This window comes from Geotrypetes seraphini, chromosome 6, assembly GCF_902459505.1.
Source record: "Geotrypetes seraphini chromosome 6, aGeoSer1.1, whole genome shotgun sequence".
NCBI classification, from domain to species: Eukaryota; Metazoa; Chordata; class Amphibia; order Gymnophiona; family Dermophiidae; genus Geotrypetes; species Geotrypetes seraphini.
In genome coordinates this window covers 45,252,834-45,276,194 of record NC_047089.1, presented here as the reverse complement: position 1 = coordinate 45,276,194, position 23,361 = coordinate 45,252,834, and the positions used below count along the sequence as shown (strand labels likewise).

General features: G+C 47.9%; 1 protein-coding gene across 2 annotated transcripts in view; it reads right to left on the bottom strand.

The window, feature by feature from the left end:
• NUP58 (nucleoporin 58) overlaps positions 1-23,361 on the bottom strand; it is a 157,448-nt gene that overhangs the window by 62,991 nt on the left and 71,096 nt on the right. For both annotated transcript variants that reach the window (XM_033948332.1, XM_033948331.1), the window contains exons 7-9: positions 20,996-21,061; positions 19,764-19,938; positions 7,145-7,224 (exon numbers count right to left, since the gene is read on the bottom strand). In XM_033948332.1, coding sequence (XP_033804223.1) covers positions 7,145-7,224; positions 19,764-19,938; positions 20,996-21,061 — 321 coding nt within the window. The remainder of the gene's footprint in view (positions 1-7,144; positions 7,225-19,763; positions 19,939-20,995; positions 21,062-23,361) is intronic.

Genomic DNA, 23,361 nt, shown 5'->3' with positions numbered 1-23,361 from the left:
AGAAATGACGAAAAAGACAGCTGATCTGCGAAAGTCTGGCCTCGAGAGGGACTCGAGGACGACGAGGCCGCATGTCCCAATGAGGAAGTCGATCTGGATGGAGACAGAGAACCCACCGGGTCTTCGAGTTCCGGAAGCGGAAGGTTTGAGGTATGCGGTGGTGAGTATGGAAGAAAAGGCTGCTTCCGATGAGGCGAGGCATGCCTGGATGAATGCTTCAAAGAATGCCTCGATCGATGATGCGAGCTGTGCCTTCAAGCAGGTCTCGATAATTGAGAAGAGTGGGTCCCCGCCGAGGCCCCCAGAGAATGGATAAGGCTGGAAGCAGTGGAACGAAGCATAGGCTGCTGAGTGGAAGAACCACGAGGCACTCGCAAAGACTCTGCTCCTTGCATCGAGTGCACGGGCTCCAATGGAGGCATGGGCAAAGACTCTGCTCCTTGCGATGCATGCCGAGATGCCAGACCAGACACTCGCAGAGAGTGTCCATACGACTGAGGCATAGGAGGCTGCTCGACCTCGCGGGAGACCTCCGCATGCCCAGGCTGGATTTGGGAGAGAAGTTTCAGCCCCATGGTAGTAAAGAGCTGAATGAATTGCTTCTCCAATAAGGTCTGGAACGAAGCCGGCAAGAATGGATCTGCGTCTCCAACGGGACTACCTGCACAGGTTCGTGCTCTCTCGAGGCAGTGTGAGAGTGCTTGGACTTAGAAGCCTTGGGCACTTTAAGCACCACCGGGGGAATGGGCTGCTGTGCTACCTGACTTGAAGAGACAGTGGAAGGCACTGAAGCAGGCCTCGAAGACATAGCCGGGACAAACGAGGCAGGTTTGATGAGACCTGGAGCAGAAGCTGTGGAAGTCTGGAGAGCATCGGATGATGTCGAAGGCGAAGCACCTCTCGATGATGAAAGCTCCATTGAAGACTCCATACTGAAAAGCTGCTCCCACAGGATGCAACGACGCTTGAAAGCACGAGGCTTAAGTGTTGAGCAAGGCCGGCACGATTTCGGGAGATGTTGAGGCCCGAGACACTGAAGACAGCGTCGATGAGGGTCCGTCAGGGAAATCGTGCACTGGCACTTGGAACACTTTTTAAAACCGGTCGCAGGCCGGGACATAGGCCAAAAAAGCTCCACTGCAAGATCGAAGCCGTGGGGCTGTGGCCACGTGGCCTGCCCGGTCGAATGGATAGAAGAAATTTTTTTTGCTTTTTTTTTTGAAAACAAGAAAAGAACGATGAAAAGCAGCGATTCTGAGAAAAATAACCCAAAACTGCGGACTTAAAGAAGGCACAATTGAAAACACTTCACGCAGAGAGTCGAAGACGGACTTCTCTGCTCCGCGGAAAAGTAAGAACTGAGGAGACGCGCCCGATGTCGGGCGGGAAGGCACTCGCGCATGTGCGGTGCGGGCGACTCGAAACTTCGAGTTTCTTCAAGCAAGTCTGCTTGTGAGGCGTCCGCATCAGGGTTCCTTTGGATCACGTCACCCACTTGTGAGAATACCTGCTTGCTTGTCCTGGGATAAGATTAGGTTTTCACCTTCGATAATCTTCTCTCCTTAGTCCCTGGAGGATTCAGTTCACTAAGTGTTCAATCCTTTTCCACAATCAGGGAATTGCAGAAATCCAAATACTTTTCTGAGCACATGCTCCTCCCACCTTAGAGAGAGAGTTAGAGCCCCCTGCAGTTCAGTCCCAAAGTCAAGCAACATACCTGAAGCATAACAAGAAAGGGGGCCCTGGGGAAGTTCCCCAGCAACATAAACAATTTGAGAATTTGTCTGCTCTTCAAAACATGAAAACAAGCAATAAACAGGCACAAAGGCAACATAGAAAAATATTGAGGAACAATGTAGAACTAACCTGCTGTGTGCAAAGAGTACCCTCATGAAACAGCCTTCAGTAATGAATACTCACAGATGTGGAAAACTTCCCACAGGATCCGTCAACTGGCTGGAAGATCCTGAAGCTTGGAAGGAGAATAAGCGAGGCAGAAAGCAGGCAATTCAAAACAAGTGAGAGGGTGGGTTGTACTGAATCATCCAGGACTAACAGAAAGAAGATTATCGAAGGTGAAAACCTAATCTTCCATTCTGTTATGTCCCTTCCGGGACTTCGGGGCCAAGGCCAAGCTCAAGGCCTGTCCCGCACTTAGTGCAGTTTTTAAACTCAGTAAGAGGCCGGGGCATAAGAAGAAACACAGCCGCGGCCCCTTGAGGCCAGGCGGCCTGACGAAGACCGGCAACCTGGTTAAAAAGACACGAAGAACAAGACGCGTGCACAGCGTCTCACTCGAAAATAAAGCAAGCAAGGGAGCAGGGCTTCTGGCCCCGCGGAAAATTGAGAACTAAGGCCATGCTAAGGAGACGCATGCCTGAGTTGGGTGGGAGGGGCATTCGTGCATGAGCGGTACACTCGCAGGCTTGAAGATCTTCAAGCAAGTCTGCTTGCGAGAATGTACGCTAGGGGGCTCTGTAGATGATGTCACCCACATGTTGAGAATATGCTGCCTGCTTGCCCTGGGATAAACCCTTATCTAAGCCTGCCTGAAGAAAAGCCAGGACCACCAAAATGGGAGCTGGCTCAGGCTCCACCCACTCCTTAGCACATTACTGTTGGGAAGCCTTCCAGGCTGATGCACAAGAAGCTATATTTTAGGGTTTAGGGTTCCCATTAATGCCCTCCTCAGCCCATCGTAGACTAAATCATCATATATGGGACACAAACTGTACAAGTCTGTTCAATACCATTTTCTAATTAGAGATTGTGAACTAGCCAGGGCTGAACCAAGGCGAAGAGCCCTAAGCTTCCACGCTCTGTTCTTCGACTGAAGAAGCACCTGACCTTCGAGTTCTTTGCTGAAGCCATCAAGTCCATCTGGTGCTGTACGATCAGATGGAAATGCTTTCCGTGAGAGGGACCATTCTCCCGGGTCAGGACTTCTCGACTGAGGAAGTCTATGTACACTGTCAACTCCAGCCACGTGAACTACCAAGAGAGATGCGAGTTTCCTGGCCCAAGACAGTGCTTCTGGTGCCCCCTTGAAGAATTACATATGCCACTGCCATGGCGTTGTCTGAGAACACACGCACCGCTTTTCCTTCCAGAGTGGGCTGGAGAGTGAGAAACACCAGGTGAATCTCCTGAAGCGCCAAACGATTGATCGACCAACATACTTCTGATGAGGAATCCACTGCCCCTGAATGGAGTGGTCCCCACAGTGATAACCCCAACCAGATAGGCTGACATCTATCATGATGTTAACCACTAACATCTGAACAAGCTTGCCCTGGTGGAGAGCCGTCCCCTGAAGGCCAGCACAGACTTCTGCATGCTGGTTTTTGTACAGGGGAGCAGCAATGGAGGGGGATGACGTTGCAGAGATCACCAAAAAAAGGAATTCCTGTGTGCAATGGCCCAGGGGACCGTCTCCAAGGAGGCTGCCAGGGACCCTAGCACTTGCAGATAATGCCAGGGAAGGAGCTGGAAGGTTCAGGAGATCTCTGATCTGGTGCTGAAGTTTTGGACTGTGTGGCTCGGGAAGAAACACACAACTCTGGCGCAATCAAAGCACACATTCAACAGATTAGGGGCTGGAGAGTCCATCCCTAATGATTTTTAATCAAATCAAGGGGTTTTGAGACAGGGAAAAAAAATCTTTAATGGCCACCGCCAGTGAATTCACGACAAAACTGGCAAAAATAAAGAAAATTCAAAAATAAAAAATAGCGATTTGGGGTTTTGAGAGGTGGGAGACCTGAACCTTACCCTGAGAAACTGAAAAACTTATTTTACAGAGTCCCCCAGATCACCCTGAAGCTCCCATAGGAAATAATAGAGGCGTACTTACAATCAGTGAAGTGCCTGCTGCCAGCTCTGTTACATTGCAACAGAATGGAGGAAAAAGATTTTCTTCCTCAGAAACTGCTCCAAATGACCACACTTGAATGTCTTCGGACTGCCAGTTGGACGGACACCGAGTGTAACCTCCACCCCCACAGAAACTCTCCATGCGACCGGGGGCAGGAAACACAGCCTGCACCCTGAAACCCAGAGGATTTTTTTTTATAAGCTCAGAACACATATAGCCTGTGCTTAAATCCATGACAGGGTCAGAGGGCAAGCAAACTCCCAGGGGAAAGGACCCGAGTCGGAGAAGGGTGGCTCCACAGATCCATCGAAGCTTCTTTGTGAAGCAGCAGTCCTGTTCCATGGGATTGCATCCTTTCCTCTGGCAGAACGCGCCACACAGGGATTCAAGGCACTTCAGCCACCAAAAAAATTAATATAAGAAAAAGATGCAGAGCATATCCAAAAGACTTCTGAACGGATTGCTTGGAGAAATTTAAACTGCAGGGGGCTCTAATTTTCTCGCTAAGCTAGGAGGATCATGTGCTCAGAGAGTGTTTGGATTTCTGCAACTCGTGGATTGCAGGAAGGGATTGAACACCTAGCTTACTGAATCAAGAAGGGATATAACAGAAATTAGAATTGGAGTTTACATTAAAGGTGGACTGCAACTTCTTAGCAGTATACCAATTAAAAAGCTTCTTGAAACCCAGCATCATACTTAAGCTAGAGGCCCAAAATATTATGCAGCTTTCATCACTCAACCAAAGCTCCAATGCATCCTGGTGGGCAGGATCTTAGGCACATTGGGCCAACCCAGCCCATGTGCCTAAAGTCATGCCCACAGGAGGGGCCTAAGGCAACTGGTCCAATTCCGGTTGGCCTAGGCGCTTAAGGCCCCTCCTGTGGGTGGGGCCTTAGGCGCCTGGTCCAATCAGGCCCTAAGGCCCACCATTCAGCAGATGGCGGGCCTGCCAAGCGGATGGGCTTGGGTCCCGTCCGTCCAGCCAATGGATTTTAGGTAAGGTGGGGTGTCAGCAGGACACCGGGTGGGGGGGTGTCGCAGGGTTCGGTTGTGGGGGGGGGTTCATCGTGGCCAGGAGGGGTTGGGCTCCCTCCTGCCTATATTGGTTGGGGGGGTGAGGTTCGTCGGGGCAGGAGGGATTGGGCTCCCTCCTGCCTGTATCGGTGGGGGGGGGGGGTTTCGTTGGAGCAGGAGGGTTTGGGCTCCCTCCTGCTCGTTATCGGTTCAGTGGGGGGGGAGTGGATCGCTGCAGGAAAGATTGGGCATCTCTCCTTCAGCGATGGCAATCCCCCACTCCCCCCGAACCGCAGCACTTCGAGGGGAGGACCGCGGCAGGGGGGATGCCTCCTCTTTCCTGCCACGATCCTCTCCCCCCAAAGTGCCGCGGTTCGGGGGGTGGGCGATCGCCATCACAGCAGAGGAGATGAGCCATCTCTCCTGCCGCGATCGTTGCGGTGGGGGTGGGTGGGCAGGTTGCTGGGGCTGCTGAGCTAAGCGGCCCCTTTTTCAGCACTTATAACTGTTTTGACTTGGTCTAAGTCAAAATGTATAAGTGCCGACTAGGCAACCTGTTCAAATTTTTGGTTATACCTGTTGTATGACTGTGTCTAGGTCGGCCCACCTCCCACCCTTTCCCCTCCTCTAAAAACGCCTCTCTTTGCTCTATGCGTTTAGAGGCAGGGGAAAGGCCTAAGCTGGTTTTAGATACATCTAAAACCAGCTTTGATCATCGGTACTTGGACGATCTGGCTTTTTGATCGTCCAAGTACCAATTTAGGCCACTTTTTAGACGTTTTTTTGTTTTGATTATGAGCCCCATAGCTTCTTGGCTCCACAGAAGACTAAAAATAGCTGGTTCCATGAGCCAATGCTGGACAGAAAGGCACTGGCATGTATGCAGTATGAGCACTACCAAAAGATTTAAAGTGACAGTGCACTAGACAGTGTCCATATCAGATTCTGTGGATGACGTCACCCACATATGAGAATATGTCTGCTTGTCCTTGGAGAACAGCATATTTTAAGTGGTAACCATTAATTGTTTATTTAAGGGGGGAGGCAGCCTGAAACAAAAAAGAAACGAGACCCAGGGGAGATGAATTGGATTCTAACCCCCAAAGTGATTCAGATACACTTACTAGCTAGACCAATGTATCACAAACTGTGTGCAGTGGTAAGATTTCAGGTGTGCCATGAGACATCGGCAAGAAGAAGCGCCAGTGCACTGCTTACAGGATGTGCCTCTCCGAGCGAGGGGAATGTTCTGCAGGCAGTCACCTGGTACTGGCACCTCTTCTCCTTCTCTCCTCTTGCAGTACCCCTTCCCCTTGGCTCAGGGCCCCATCCAGAGACCCTTCGCGCATGCACTGATGTCGATATGAAGTCATACATGCACTTTATGTCATCGTGTCAATGCATTTTGGGATGCCCTCCAGCCAGAGCAAAGGGTTTAGTGTGCCGCAGTGTCCAGAAGTTTGCGAGACACTGAACTAGACCTTCTATCATGTTGAAAGTCTTTTTCTAAACAAAACAAAAGACAAGTGGGGAATGAACTATGCACATCAACCTCTAGAACATGTTGGGTCCAAAGGTATAAGCCTTTTAAAATCCCTGGTGGCTCAGCGGTGAACCAGGGCAGGAGTGATCTTCCTACACTCCTGTCCACGCAGAGCCACTACCAGAATAGTGCCATGTGTTTTTGCAGTTGCTGCGAGAACTTGCGGCAGTCATTCAGATAGCAGCTCTGCATGGGGCAGGAGCATAAGAAAATCACTCCTGCCCCGGTTCACCGCTGAACCACCAAGGATTTAAAAAAGTAACATTTTTACAATCAGGGAGGCAGGAGAGAGGCGAGAATTGTTAGAGTTGGCCAGGACAGGATGCAGGAGGGATCCCTCCTGTCCTGGCCCTCTGCTGGATTGCCAGGTCTTAAAGCAGGCCCAGTGGAGGCCTGCAACAGGTCTGTGAGGGGGGGTGGTCAAGTGCTGAGACCTCCAATAAACTGAGACCTCCAATGTTGGGCCTTTTTTTGGCCCCAAAATCTCATTTTATATTTAAGTATATATGGTAATTGATGGTTTTGAGTAACCCCAGAATGGGCTTTAAAAAAAATTATTTTCTGATCAAGAACAACCAAACTCATGGGAAAAACTCCAATTCATAATTTTTCCAATTTTAGGTTTTTCTGGACAACCCTAACATACCACCTTAACATGGTATATATGTGTTTTACACTAATACAGAATTAAATTTTTAAAAAATCCTTACTCTGCTGGGGCTGTGTTTTCATGCTGAAGGCCAGGAGGTGTTTTCTGTGTTCTTAAAGCTATCTCAGCATTTTTTAGCTCCTAAAAAGGAATGCAACCAATGTACAGGTTACTTTTAAAAAACAGAAATAGTAATTATAGCATATTTTTTAAAAATGCAATGTATATCATTTGCACGTTAAAACAGTATGCTCTTGGGAGGACCAGAGACTAGAAACAATAATCCAATCACAGCCAAATGATTCAAGATGCATGTGCCCAAGTTTTGTTCCAATATGACAAATTTCAGTGGCCTTTGGTGTTTTTGTTATGGACTGTGGCTTTTTCTGAATTACTACCTGCCTATGGAAAGGGAGAGAAGAGACTACACTTCTCCCTCGTTATTCGCGGGGGATAGGAGCAGAGCCGGACCGCGAATGGCGAAAAAACGCGAATGGCTCTGACCCACCCTCACCTCCCTTCCGCCTTCCCCTGGCATCCCGGCCTTACCTGGTGGTCTAGCTGGTTTTCAGGGCAGGAGCAATCTTCCTATGCTCCTGCCCCGTGCAGATAGCCATTAAGAAATGGCTATGGGGAGTTCCGGTAGTCTCTCGAGAGACTACGGGAACTCCCCACAGCCATTTCCTAATGGCTATCTGCACGGGGCAAGAGCGTAGGAAGATTGCTCCTGCCCCGAAAACCAGCTAGACCACCAGGCAAGGCCAGGATGCCGAGGGGAAGACAAAAATATGGGGGGGTTTTCCCTCCCTCCCCCCCCCAAAAAAAATTGCGATTATGTAAAATCGCGAGTAGAGAAACCGCGAATAGGGAGGGGGAAGTGTACATAGTAAAGAGATGTTCAACAGGTAGCTCAAAAACCAGGTGTCAACTCAGTGATTTTAGATACATAGGAAGATGACTCAATGTTTGGAACAGTTACACAGTAACGACAATCTACATTTTTCCATGGCAGGAAACAGGGTCTTTGATGAGAAATTTTGAAACATTTCTAGGCATTTAAAATAGAGGGCATGGGTGTCAAATGGAAGCAGGTGAGTTGAGTAAGTCACCCCCAGCAAAAATAAAAGCATGACAGCAGTAGGGAAAATAATATAACAAACCATCTTAACAACTTAATAAACAGCAATGAAGTAGGAGAGACAAGGCAAAACGTTATACAGAAGATGAGTTCCAATTAAATATATTTAGAAAGCAATTAGCACAAATGCTCAAAATCTAAACTCAGGATCTACAAGTCTTGATGTTAGAGACAGACTTAGATATCACAGTCATCGGAGAAACATGGTCCACAACCAAATTGGGTTACAATCTCTATAGGAAGGACAGAGAAGGCCTAAAATGTAGAGAAGTAGCACTCTATGTGAAAGACAGTATTATGATCACTGAAAGATAGGAAGACGAGGGGAAAAAGGTTGAAATATAGATTTTGGAATCCCTATCCATACAAGTGTCGTCTATACTGTATATCTCTAGCAAAAATTGAGAAACTGAATAAAGATCTGTTCATAGATTATAATTTTATTTTTATATACCGCAATACCACAAAAAGTTCAAAGCGGTTTACAGAGAAAGAGACTGTATACAGACAGCGATATTACAAAAAAAACTTTCAAAATTACATTAACATGGTAAGATTAATCAAATTTTTCCTGGAAGTGTTTTAGAAGTACATCATGGTAGAAATAGAGTCAAAAAAATTTGTCGAAGAGATAAGTTTTGATTAACTTCCTAAAAGTTAAGTAAGAAAGAGCGTTTGAGATAAAGTTGGTTAAACATTTATTCCATTTGGTTGCTTGGAATGATAATGTTCTATCAAGGAATCTCTTGTAGATACAGCCCTTCAAGGATGGGAAAGTGAACAAGTAGGCACTACATGTACTAGTTGTGCCTGAAAAATCGAAATGATGAGATAAATTGGGAATGAACCTGTTATTGTTTTGAAGCAAAGGCCAGCAAACTTAAAAATAACCCTTGCTTCCATGGGCAGCCAGTGTAGTTTTTTGTAATATGGGTTTTCGTGATCTGATTTCTTGAGACCGTAGATGAGATGGACTGGAGCGTTCTGAACGATTCTCAGTTGTTTGATGGTTTTCGTATAAAAGATCCCAAGTATATAATATTGCAATAGTCTAAGATACTTAAGATCAAAGATTGAACCAGCAGTCAAAAAGAGAAGTCAAAATAGTGTTTAATGTTACGAAGTTTCCATAAAGTGAAAAAACATTTTTTAACCCGAGAGTTAGTGTGATCTTCGAAAGTCAAGCTTCAGTCCAAGATGACACCCAGGATTTTGATGGTAGAATTAATTGGGTGGTCCGACTCCAAAAGTTGGTAAAGAAAGTTGAAGTGCTGCTGCTGGGACATCAGATGTGGATTGAAATGTTCCATTGGCAGAATCAGAATTAAGTAAAAAGATCAATAATGCCTTTCAAAGTACTCTGCTCAGAAAAATGGCAACAGAACCTGTGAGGGAAAGATGGTAGAATCGCTGATAAAGGATTGCATCATTGATTACCTTGACAGACACAATCTGATGAAGAACAGCCACCACGGCTTCAGCAAGGGGAGATCTTGCTGATGAACTTGCTGCCCTTCTTCAAAGGAGTAAACAGGCAGATAGACAAGGGCGAGCCAGTCGGCATTGCGTATCTGGATTTTCAGAAGGCGTTCGACAAGGTCCCGCATGAACGACTGCTTCGAAAAATTGTGAGCCATGGAATCAAGGGTGAAATACTTATGTGGATTAAAAACTGGTTGGCGGATAGGAAACAGAGAGTGGAGGTAAATGTACAATTCTCAGACTGGAAAAGCGTCACAAGGGGAGTGCCACAGGGTTCAGTGCTTGGACCCGTGCTCTTCAATATATTTATAAACGACCTGGAAATTGATACGACGAGTGAGGTGATTAAATTTGCAGATGATACAAAGTTATTCAAAATAGTGAAGACGCAGGAGGATTGCGAAGACCTGCAAGACACACTCGAGAAATGGGCCACGACATGGTAAATGAGGTTTAACGTGGATAAGTGTAAGGTGATGCATGTTGGTAATAAAAATCTTATACACAAATACAAGATGTTCGGTGCAGTACTTGGAGAGACCCCCCAGGAAAGAGACTTGGGAGTACTGGTCGACAAGTCAATGAAGCCATCCGCACAATGTGCAGCGGTGGCGAAAAGGGCAAACAGAATGCTGGGAATAATTAAGAAGGGGATCACAAACAGATTGGAGAAGGTTATCATGCCACTGTACCAGGCCATGGTACACTCTCACCTGGAATACTGTGTCCAGTACTGGTCGCTGTAGAAACATAGAAAACTGACGGCAGATAAGGGCCATAGCCCATCAAGTCTGCCCACTCTACTGACCTACCCCCCATAGTCTGTTCTCCTAGAGATCCTGCTCCTAACGACCCATCCTTAACTCCACCCTCTTAGGGTCCACATGGGCATCCCATTTACTCTTAAAATCTGGCTCGATTACCTGTACTGGAAGCTCGTTCCAATGATCAACCACTCTTTCGGTGAAGAAATACTTCCTGGTGTTGCCATGAAATTTCCCACCCCTGAGTTTGAGCGGATGCCCTCTTGTGGCTGATGGTCCCTTGAGAAGGAAAATATCTTCTTCCACCTCGATACAGCCGGTGATATATTTAAATGTCTCGATCATGTCTCCCCTCTCCCTGCGTTCTTCGAGAGAGTAGAGCTGCAAATTGTTCAGCCTCTCTTCATATGAGAGATCCTTTAGCCCCGAGACCATCCTGGTGGCCATACGTTGAACTGACTCTGCTCTCAGCACATCTTTACGGTAATGTGGCCTCCAAAACTGCACACAGTATTCCAGATGTGGTCTCACCATGGTTCTGTATAATGGCATGATGACTTCAGGCTTCCGGCTGACGAAACTTCTGCGGATACAACCTAACATCTGTCTTGCCTTAGATGAAGCCTTCTCCACTTGATTGGCAGGATCTACCCTTGGTGAATCCATGTTGACTGGGATCCCGTAGATTCTCCTCATTCAGGATCGTGTCTAATTTACGTTTGATTAGTGTTTCCATGAGTTTACACACTATTGATGTTAGACTCTGTAATTTGCAGCTTCTGCTCTGCAACCTTTTTTGTGCAGTGGAACGACGTTAGCCGTTTTCCAGTCCAGGGGGACCCTCCCCGTACTGAGGGAGAGATTGAAGAGTACGGATAATGGTTCTGCCAGGACATCACACAACTCCCTGAGCATTCTGGGGTGTAGATTGTCCGGTCCCATGGTTTTATTCACCTTGAGTTTTGTCAGTTCGCAGTAGACGTCTCCGGGTGTGAACTTGAAATTCCGAAACGGGTCTTCCGCTCTTTGCTTTGCCTGCAAGTGTGGACCGTGCCCCGGTGCCTCGCGGATGAAGACCGAGCAGAAGTATTCATTCAGAAGTTCGGCTTTATCGGAATCTGATTCTACGTAAGTCCCATCTGGTTTTTTTAGGCGTACTATCCCATCTGTGTTTCTTTTTCTGTCGCTGATATACCTGAAGAAGGATTTGTCCCCCTTCTTAATGTTCTTCGCTAAAGTTTCTTCCACTCGAAGTTTGGCCTCCCTAACTGCCGTTTTGACCGCTGCAGCCCTGGCCGTATATTCTAGTTTGGCTTTTATTTCCTCCGTTCGTTTGTAGGAAATAAATGCTTTTTTCTTTTCTTTAACGAGGCACGAGATCTCAGCTGTGAACCATTGGGGTTTATTGCTTCTCTGCCGTTTATTTACTGATCTAATATAGAGGCTTGTTGCTTCGTGTATGGTAGATTTCAGGGTTGACCACATAGCCTCAACATCATCTGTCTCAGCTTGGTACTGCAGTGCCTGATGGACAAAATCTCCCATGCTTCCGAAGTCAGTGCCTCGGAATTTGAGTACCTTTGTTTTCGTGTTTGATCTAGGGAAACCTTTCCTGAGGTTGAACCATACCATGTTGTGGTCGCTGGAGGCTAGCGTATCTCCTATCGAGACCTCCGAGACGCTTTCCCCGTTGGTGAGTACCAGGATCGCCTGGGCCCTAGTGGGCTCCAATACCATTTGTTTGAGTTGTGCTCCCTTCATGGACGTTAATAGCCTCCTGCTGCTGCTAGTTGTCGCTGAAAGTGTGTTCCAATCCGCATCAGGCAAGTTAAAGTCCCCTAGCAGAACAGTGATATTCTCTATGTCTTCAATTAATTCTGTGTCCTTGTCTTCCAGTTGTCTTGGAGGTCTGTATACTACACCAAGATACAGGCATTTTTCTCTGCCTCTGGCCAGGTTTACCCAGAGGGATTCCCGGTGTACCTGATATCTGTGATCCTGGTTGTTTTGATGTCCTCCTTAATGTACAGTGCTATCCCTCCTCCTAACTTACCCTCTCTGTCTTGATGAAGTAAGTTGTAGCCCGGTATAGCCATGTCCCACCCATGAGAGTCAGTGAACCAGGTTTCGGATATTGCCACTATGTCCAGGTCGTACATGAAGAAGAACACGGTACTACTTGAAAGGGTCCAGAGAAGAGTGACTATAGGTTAAGGGGCTGGAGGAGCTGCCGTACAGTGAAAGATTAGAGAAACTGGGCCTCTTCTCCCTCGAACAGAGGAGATTGAGAGGGGACATGATCGAGCAAGCACGTGGGAGCAGCGAGAGGGTGCTTGCAGGGAGAGAGGGCAGAGAGGCTGATATAGTGGAGAGGGACACAGGAGGCATATAGAAGCAGTGAGAGGAGCGGAGAGCGTACAGAGAGGCGGAGGAAGGGGCGGAGAGCGTACAAAGAGGCGGAGAAAGGGGCGGAGAGCATACAGAGAGGCGGAGGAGGCGGAGAAAGGGAGCGAAGAACATACGGAGAGGCGGAGAAAGGGAGCAGAGAGGAGCAGAGAACATACGGGAGGCGGAGGAGGCAGAGCAGGAGAGCGGAGAGGAGCACTGAATTCGGCAGGAGCAGAGGAGGAGGCGGACGGGACATGGTGGTAACTCTGCCCACCCCCCGTCACAGCCGATCTCCCCCATAAAAGGGGACGAGCCAACAAGGAGTCCTCAGCGCTAGGCCAGCATGTGGGAGCAGAGAGAGGGCAGAGAGGCTGAAATAGCGAAGAGGGACACAGGAGGCATATAGAAGCGGCGAGATGAGTGGAGAGTGTACAGAGAGGCGGAGAAAGGGGCAGAGAGCGTACAGAGAGGCGGAGAAAGGGAACGGAGAAGATACGGAGAGGCGGAGAAAGGGAGCGGAGAACATACGGGAGGCGGAGAAAGGGAGCGGAGAACATACGGGAGGCGGAGGAGGCAGAGCAGGGGAGCAGAGAGGAGCACTGAATTCGGCAAGAGCAGAGGAGGAGGTGGACGGGACACGGTGGTAACTCCGCCCACCCCCCGTCACAGCCAATCTCCCCCATAAAAGGGGACGAGCCAACGGCGCACAGCCGTTCGGCGCGCGGCGAAGCCGAGCGGCATAGGCGCTCGCCTTAGCGAGAGCGCCTTTGCGAAGGAGCCTTGAGAAGGAGCCAGGAGCCTAGGCCGCCCAGCAGCTAATTCTAAAACATAAACCACAGGTACTTTTCTTCTCTTACTCATTCTTCTCTTCTCTCTCTACTCTTTCAGCTAGCTGCATGCCTGGCACCACTTCCACACACCAAGGGACTATAGGAAGGAGAAAAAGAGAAATGGAGGCAGCAGGAACCCAGCGGAGCTTCCCAGTATACAGCACCGAGTGTCATATGTACGAATACCTCCCCTCTGGGAGGCAGGTGTACATATGCGGTCGGTGTCAGGAACTGGAAAGCCTGAAGAAGGAGGTCGGGAGACTGCAGGTCAAGGTCCAGGAGCTGGAGGGTCTCCGCACCTCAGAAGAACCGTACTGGGCAACTAAGGATCCCACCAGAAAGAGCCATATCAAGTTGCAAGTTAGGGAGCTCGAGAGATTCATCAAGAAGGCCTGCAGGATGGTGGAGGTACGGGATCACCAGCAATACAGACGGGAACCAACAGATGGAGGACAGAATCCACCAGACGCCGTGGGAGAAGGACCTTGCGGAAGAGCCGAGCAGACAGAGGAGGCAGAGACCCACCAGAACCCAGAGGGAGACTTAGCGGACCGCACCAAAGATACAGACTTGAGACCAAAAAGGAAGCTGAAGAAGGGGAAATCTGCAATCGTAGTGGGAGACTCAATCCTAAGAGAAGTGGACAGACACATAGCAGGAGGGAGAGAGGACCGGCTAGTGACATGTCTCCCGGGGGCAAGAACGAAGGACATCACCGACAGAATCGAGAGGATCCTGGAAGGAGCTGAGACGGAGGAGACAGCAGTGATAATCTACGTAGGAACCAATGATGTCAGCAGAAGAAATTACAACAGGACTACACTAACTGAGCAGTTCAAGATCTTGGGAAGGAAACTGAAGTTGAGGACAAGGAAGATAGCTTTCTCAGAGATCCTGCCAGTACCGAGGGCGGATGCGAGGAGGCAGATCGAGCTGCAAGCAATAAACGGATGGCTGAGGAGATGGTGCGAAGAGGAAGGTTTCCACTTTGTAAGGAACTGGGCAACTTTTTGGGGAAAGAACAAGCTCTACAGGAGGGACGGACTGCACCTGAGCATGGCAGGAACGAGAATGCTGGCAAACAACGTCAAGAATGAAATAGACAAGGCTTTAAACTGAGGAGAAGGGGAAAGCTGACCGTCGATCTGACAACGACGCTTCAGACAAGAGTATCAAACGAAGATACTGCGCGGGAAAAATGTAAAGAAGGACTTAAGGGCGAGCGGGAAAAATGTGAAAAAGGACTTAAGGGCGAGCAGGAAAAATGTGTAAAAGGACTTAAGGGCGAGCGGGAAAAATGTGAAAAAGGACCCAAAGATGAAATACAGGGGTCCAAGGAACAATTGAAACTAGAGAGAACAGCAGGAGCTAGAGGGAAATGCGAAAATGGGGAAGCAGGCTGAGGACGAAGAAGACACACCACAGGAGGAGGAAAAACAGAACGAAACTCAGGGGCTGACAGCCCATGAGGGGGTCGGCAGAAGTAACAAACCACGAGAAAAACCAGCAAGGAAAGTAAACAACCGGGACTTAAATTGCTCATACACAAATGCAAGGAGTCTAAGAGCCAAAATGGGAGAGCTAGAAGTCATAGCCAACACAGAGGACTTAGACATAATTGGAGTCACAGAAACATGGTGGTCTGAGGACAACAAATGGGATGTGGTCCTACCAGGGTACAAACTCTATAGGAGAGACAGGACGTACAAGAAGGGTGGAGGAATAGCGTTATATATAAGGGACTCCATTCACTCGACCAGGATGAAAACAGCAGTAAGGGCGGACGGTTTGGAATCACTATGGGTTAAGTTACCAGGAAGAAATGGAGCTGACATAAAATTGGGACTGTACTATCGCCCACCTGGACAACCAGAAGCAAACGACCAAGACCTGGAAGCAGAATTGAGGCAGGAATGCAAAAGCGGAAATGTGGTGGTGATGGGGGATTTCAACTACCCTGGGATAGACTGGAGTATTGGACACTCCAACTGCGCGAGGGAAACAAAATTCCTAGAGGCTGTGAGGGACTGTTTCATGGAATAGCTGGTCATGGACCCAACGCGAGGAAATGCACTCTCGACCTAATCTTCAACAGGCTAGGGGGACCCGCAAAGGAGGTGGTAGTAATAGGGCCACTAGGCAACAGCGATCACAACATGATCCAGTGCAAATTAGAAGTAGGAACATCAAAGGTGAAGAGAACCACAACGACAGCGCTCAATTTCAGAAAAGGGAACTACGATGCTATGAGAAAAATGGTGGGAAAGAAACTCAGAAGCAGCTCAGGGAAGATGGAGACCGTAGAGAAAGCCTGGTCCCTACTCAACGACACGGTGCACAAAGCACAAAACCTGCACGTCCCCAGGTTTAGGAAAGGGTGCAAAAAGAATCAAACAAAAAACCCGGTGTGGATAACAAATGCAGTGAAGAAGGCGATAGGTGACAAGAAAATATTGTTCAGAAAATGGAAAAAGGACCAAACTGAGGACAACCAGAAGGAACACAAAAAACACCAAAAGGAATGTCACTGAGTGGTTTGGAAAGCAAAAAGAGAATATGAAGAGAGGCTGGTTGGGGAAGCGAGAAACTTCAAACCTTTCTTCAGGTATGTGAAGGGGAAGCAACCGGCGAGGGAGGAAGTGGGACCGTTGGATGATGGAGACAGAAAGGGAGTAGTAAAGGAGGAAAAAGAGGTAGCTGACAGGTTAAACAAGCTCTTCTCGTCAGTCTTCACGAGCGAGGACACATCCAATGTTCCAGAACCCGAGGAGATCATAAGTGGGTATCAAGATGAAAAGCTTGAGCAAATAGAGGTAAGGCAAGAGGATGTCCTCCGACAGATAGATAGATTGAAGAGCGACAAATCACCAGGCACGGAGAGAATCCACCCAATGGTACTAAAAGAACTGAGAAACGAAATAGAGGAAACACTCCAGCAAATATGTAACCTATCCTTAAAAACTGGGGAGATCCCAGAGGACTGGAAAATAGCAAATGTCACGCCTATCTTTAAGAAGGGATCGAGGGATGACCCAGGAAACTACAGGCCGGTGAGCTTGACTTCGGTTCCGGGTAAGATGATGGAAGCACTGGTTAAGGACAGCATCTGCGAGCACATAGAAAAAAATGGACAGCTGAGGGCAAGCCAGCACAGCTTCTGAAAGGGAAGGTCGTGCCTCACGAACTTACTGCACTTCTTTGAAGGGATAAACAGCCAGATGGACAAAGGGGAATTCATAGACATCATTTACCTTGACTTCCAAAAAGCCTTCGACAAGGTACCCCACAAACGGCTGCTTAAGAAGCTGTGGAACCACGGGGTGAAAGGGGATGTCTACCGATGGATTAAACACTGGTCGGCAGGCAGGAAACAGAGGGTTGGAGTAAAGGGCCAATACTCAGACTGGCAATGGGTCACGAGCGGAGTTCCGCAGGGGTAGGTGCTGGGACCGCTCCTGTTCAATATATTTATAGACGACCTGGAGACGGGGACGAAATGTGAGGTTATTAAATTTGCAGATGATACCAAACTCTGCAGCAGGGTTAGAACCACGGAAGACTGTGAAGACCTGCAAAGGGACCTAACGAGACTGGAAGAGTGGGCAAAAAAGTGGCAAATGAGCTTTAATATAGAGAAATGCAAGGTCATGCATGTAGGGAAAAAGAACCCGATGTTCAGCTACAAAATGGGGGGGATCATTGCTAGGGGTAAGTAACCTTGAAAGAGACCTGGGTGTGTTGGTGGATACAGCAATGAAAGCATCGGCACAATGTGTGACAGCCTCAAAGAAAGCAAACAGAATGTTGGGTATCATCAAAAAGGATATCACGACCAGGACGAAGGAAGTCATCATGCCGCTGTATCGTGCAATGGTGCGCCTGCATCTGGAGTACTGCGTCCAGTACTGGTGCCGTACCTCAAAAAGGACATGGCGATACTTGAGGGAGTCCAGTGAAGAGCAACTAAATTGGTAAGAGGTATGGAAAACTTTTCATACGCCGATAGGTTGGAAAAGCTGGGGCTATTTTCCCTGGAAAAGCGGAGACTTAGAGGAGACATGATAGAAACCTTCAAAATCCTGAAAGGCATAGAGAAGGTAGACAGGGACAGATTCTTCAGATTGCGGGAAATCACAAGTACAAGGGGGCACTCGGAGAAATTGAAAGGGGACAAGTTTAGAACAAATGCTAGGAAGTTCTTCTTTACTCAGAGGGTGGTGGACACATGGAACGCGCTCCCAGAGGTTGTGATAGGGCAGAAATGGCTACGGGAGTTCAAGGAAGGTTTAGATAAATTCCTGAAGGATAAGGAGATTGAGGGGTACAGATAGAAGTAGAGATAGGTTATAGGAAAAGTCAGGGACCACCTAACAGGTCATGGACCTGATGGGCCGCCGCGGGTGCGGATTGCTGGGCACGATGGACCTCTGGTCTGACCCAGCGGAGGTAACTTCTTATGTTCTTATGAAACATTCAAGGTACTGAAGGGGATAGACTTAGTAGATAAGGACAGGTTGTTCACCCTCTCCAAGGTAGGGAGAACGAGAGGGCACTCTTTAAAATTGAAAGGGGATAGATTCCGTACAAACGTAAGGAAGTTCTTTTTCACCCAGAGAATGGTAGAAAACTGGAACACTCTTCCGGAGTCTGTCATATGGGAAAACACCCTCCAGGGATTCAAGACAAAGTTAGACAAGTTCCTGCTGAACTAGAACGTACAAAGGTAGGGCTAGTCTCAGTTAGGACACTGGTCTTTGACCAGATGGCCGCCGCGTGAGCGGACTGCTGGGCCTGATGGACCACTGCTCTGACCCAGCAGCGGCCAGGTGAACACTGGCTTAGGGTGCCAAAATCTCCGGCCTCTCATTTAACTGCCAGTGTCTTATCTAGTATAATGGTTAACCCTTCTCTTTCTCTCAGCCCCTTTCCCCACAGGTCCAGCCTCTTCCCCTTTTACTTCCCATCCTTTGTCTGGTCTCTTTTCCAAAGAAACAGACAGTTGATCCACAAGATCAGAAGAAAAACTGCTTCAAGCAGAATTTATTCACCATGTAAAACAATACATACATAAAATACTTAAAAGCTCATGGCCATGTTTTGCCCTTAGCAGGACTGTGTCAGAGTCTATAAAACCAATTGAAGCAATCCACAAAACACCATCAAATGCTAAAAAACCTCTCTCTTCCTATGTGTATATTGAAGAAGAGACAGCCGAGGGAAGGTACAATACAGGTCTTAGGCGTCTGAACCAATCAGGGCCTTAGGCCTCTCTCCGTGCATCCCAGGATGCACCAGGAAGGGGAAGGCCTCCACTTTGAAGTAGCAGGCCTGGAAGTAGGAGGGATAGGGCATCCCTTCTGCTGTCTACTTCTTGAACAGGTATGATGAGGTTTGGAAAATGTGTGTGGGGGGGGCATGGGGCATCTGGTGGCAGAAGAGAGTGGGCATCCCTCCTGCCTAATATTTTTTTTATTTTTAGGAAAGCAAGGGGAGTGGGAATGGGAAGTGGAAGGGGTTGGTTTGAGGGGAGGGGGGTATTCCTGGCCGCAGAACATCTTTAAAAAAAAAAAAAGGCTTCCTGCCCTGAACAGCTAAGTGGCAGTTCAACTGTTTGGGATTCTCTGCACATGTGTTGAGTCTGTTTTCCAACAACTGGTGAGGTGGGATTAGGGGAGACATCCAACTCAACTCATTTGCATGTGAAGCCTTTGGAGCATGGATTGGAAATCGGAAAAAAAAAAAAAAAAAATTGGCCCACAGCGACCCAAACAGACTCAACAACTGTGGTTTTGTGCATCTAGCTCTTAGTCGAGCTAGCTTTCTTTCAGTTTCCATTCCAAGAAATATCACTACCTCCTAACCCATGGTGGGGACAAGGTTTAAGAGACAGGGAGACCTTTAGGGACAAGAATGTGCATTTAGGGACTTAGAAGGCTTAGAGAAAAGTGGTGCACTCTGTTCCTCAAACTTGAAGCTCTTTGCTAATATGCATTCTGGTTTTGTAACAATGTAAAAAAAACCAAGGGTATCCAGTCTATAAAACATTTTTATATGAATCCTCCAATTTGTTTTAAATACCTGAGCAGTTTCCATTTTTAATTTATCAATGGCAAGAGTATTTCTCTGAAGTCCACTGGCAGCCACTGACAGCAACTGCTTCAAGGCTTTAATGTCTTCTTGTACTTTAAGCATTGCTTTGGAAGACATCCGACTAATTTCTTCCTGAACCTGTTTTTGCTCCTTCACAAACTTCCTGCAATAAAATAAACATAGCTTAACAAATCAGCTAAAAGAATCAAATTTTACCTTAAACCCCCCCCCCCACACACACACACATACACACAAAACAGTCAATGGAGAATAAAACTTAAAATAATTCATCAGGCAACAAATGTAGGCGGAAAATGTCTGATATATGTACTCTCAGAATTCAATGGATGCCCTTAAGAAGTAAAGCAATGTTATATATCTGTAGCAGGTATTCTCAGAGGACATGAATCCTTCCAAGTGGGTGACATCATCCCAATGGAGTCCAGTGCAGATTATCCTCAGCACACTACAGTTTTAAGAAGTTTTTGGCAAATGATCTCCACTACACAAGCGCAAGTGCCTTTCTGCCTGATGCATGAGCACAGGACAATCAGTAAGATAAAATAGCTAAAGAAGAAATAAAACTCCAAAAAGAGGCGGGAAGGAGTGTAAGGAATTCTGTCATGTTGTCCTTGGATAACACCTGCTAAACGTAAATAACTGCTTTCTCTGAGGACAAGCAGAACAGATTGAATCTTTACATATGGGAATCCTTAGCTATCAAGCTCACCAAAAAACCATTACCTTAGGACAATAGAGTCTTGCAAAAGCAAGACTAGTTGAAACCCAATCAGCCTCAACCTACATTCAAACTGGTTGTGGAGATGCAGCCTAGAAAATAAAAAATGGGCCTAGAAGGGTGCAGTTAGATTCTAGACACCAAACAAATTCTGCATGATTACTTGACAAAATGATAAATCAATAAAAATAAAGGATCACAAAAAAGAAAAATGATGAGAAAGCACCAAAAATTGAAAACATTTTGATGTACTGAGAATATGGAAGACACAAGCTTCTTAGCGCTGCACCATCATATACACATTACAAGCACTGTCTTAAAATTTTTTTAAGTGACAGTGCACTTGGTATGTGTTCATACTGGGTTCCATGGAATGACATTAACCACATGTCTGCTTATCCTTAAAGAACGTATAATTCACAGAGGAAATATTTTAAGACCCTATTGTCCCACCCCAACTGGGGGGGGGAATCAAACTTACTGGAAATGTTCTACATCTTGGCAGATTACTGGAGGTAGATTTTCATCCTTGAGTGCTTTACTATCTCTATAAAAAAATAAAGTTGTAAGACTTCAGTGTGAAGCATTCTAAGTAGAAAACACTTAAAATGTAAAAGGCACGTGGACATACTGATTACTTCTTTGTCTTTCAAAAGTCATATAAGTGAACTATTATATATAGAGAAGTCAAAAACACTGAATAACACTACAAAAATCTGTTCATTTTACTTGATGAAAAATTATGTTCTGAAATCAGATTATCTTAATATCCAGACTCCAAGACAGACAAGAGACAGATACAAGGATGTCCCCACAGGGAATCTCCATAGCACGACAGCCATCCTGCAAGGCAAATATTACTTAAACTATCCAAATAAAACACGAGCAGAAGAAATAAACTTCTACAGGCTTGGCTTGTAGAAAGCTAAAACTGGATTCTACTGAGCATGCTCCAAGACATGCCAATAGAGAGGAGGGGTTATGACCCAAGCTGTGAAGTCCGTAGATAAATCCTTCCGACTTCGACTCCTCAGTTTCTGGTACACACGACTCCGACTCCAGGTACTCAAAATTGTCTCAGACTCCTCGATTCCGACTCTGACTCCACAGACCTGGTTACGACTTCAATTATTTGAAGCTTTCTACAGTGTCTGGCGGCTGGAGATGCATAACCCACTGGTCCCGGAATAAAGTGGGATTGTACAAGAATAGAGAATATAACAAATAATCATAATGCTTCTATTGTTCCATGCTACAACTGCACTTTGAGTACTGTGTGCAATTCTGGTCACCCCATCTCAAAAAAGGTATAGTGGAATTGGAAAATGTACAAAGGGCAACTAAAATAAGTTATGAGAGAAGGGCTATTCAGTCTGGAGAAGAGGATGATTGAGAGGAAATATGATAAAAGGTTTACAAAATCCTAAGTGGAGTGGAAAAGAAACACGAGTAAACCCTTTCAAAGCTTAAGAGACTAGGGGATATGACAATACATTTAAAGCAAACAGGAGAAAATATTTTTTCACATAACATAATAAGTGCTGTCTAAAAAGTTTTGGACAAGTTCTTGGTAGTGCTATTAATTAGTGTGACAGGGTGTACGCCTAACATCAAATTAAGTCCCACTTGATGTAATCAAAAGCTAGGCACTAGACTGTATTGTCCTAGCCTTTTTTGGATGCTGTTTTGTTTCCCCTCTGCTGGGGGTTTTTTTGTTTTGTTTTGACATATACAGTGGTGCCTCGCATAACGGACGCCTCGCACAGCGAACGCTGCGCACAACGAACTTTATGTCTTGATTCGTACAACGAACTTCGTTTCACACAACGAAGTCGCCCGAGCTGCATCCTTCCGCGCAGGCACTGCGCTTAACTGCCCTCTCTCCGCCTGGCTCCCTCTTGCCCCCCCGACTCCCCGACACGATCGGGGCAAGAGGGAGCCCAAGCCCTCTTGCCCCCCCGACTCCCCGACACGATCGGGGCAAGAGGGAGCCCAAGCCCTCTTGCCCCCCCGACTCCCCGACACGCTCGGGCCAGGAGGGAGCCCAAGTCCTCCTGGCCACGGCGACCCCCTACCCCCACCCTGCACTACATTACGGGCAGGAGGGATCCCAGGCCCTCCTGCCCTCGACACAAACCCCCCCTCCCCCCAACGCCCGCCCCCCCCAAGAACCTCCGACCGCCCCCCAGCCGACCCGCGACCCCCCTGGCCGACCCCCACGACACCCCCAACCCCCTTCCCCGTACCTTTCTGTAGTTGGCCGGACAGACAGGAGCCAAACCCGCCTGTCCGGCAGGCAGCCAACGACGGAATGAGGCCGGATTGGCCCATCCGTCCCAAAGCTCCGCCTACTGGTGGGGCCTAAGGCGCCTGGGCCAATCAGAATAGGCCCGGGAGCCTTAGGTCCCTCCTGGGGGCGGGGCCTGAGGCACATGGGCCCAACCCGACCATGTGCCTCAGGCCCTGCCCCCAGGAGGGACCTAAGGCTCCCGGGCCTATTCTGATTGGCCCAGGCGCCTTAGGCCCCACCAGTAGGCGGAGCTTTGGGACGGATGGGCCAATCCGGCCTCATTCCGTCGTTGGCTGCCTGCCGGACAGGCGGGTTTGGCTCCCGTCTGTCCGGCCAACTACAGAAAGGTACGGGGAAGGGGGTTGGGGGTGTCGTGGGGGTCGGCCAGGGGGGTCGCGGGTCGGCTGGGGGGGCGGTCGGAGGTTCTTGGGGGGGGCGGTCGTTGGGGGGAGGGGGGTTTTGCGTCGAGGGCAGGAGGGCCTGGGATCCCTCCTGCCCGTAATGTAGTGCAGGGTGGGGTTAGGGGGTCGCCGTGGCCAGGAGGACTTGGGCTCCCT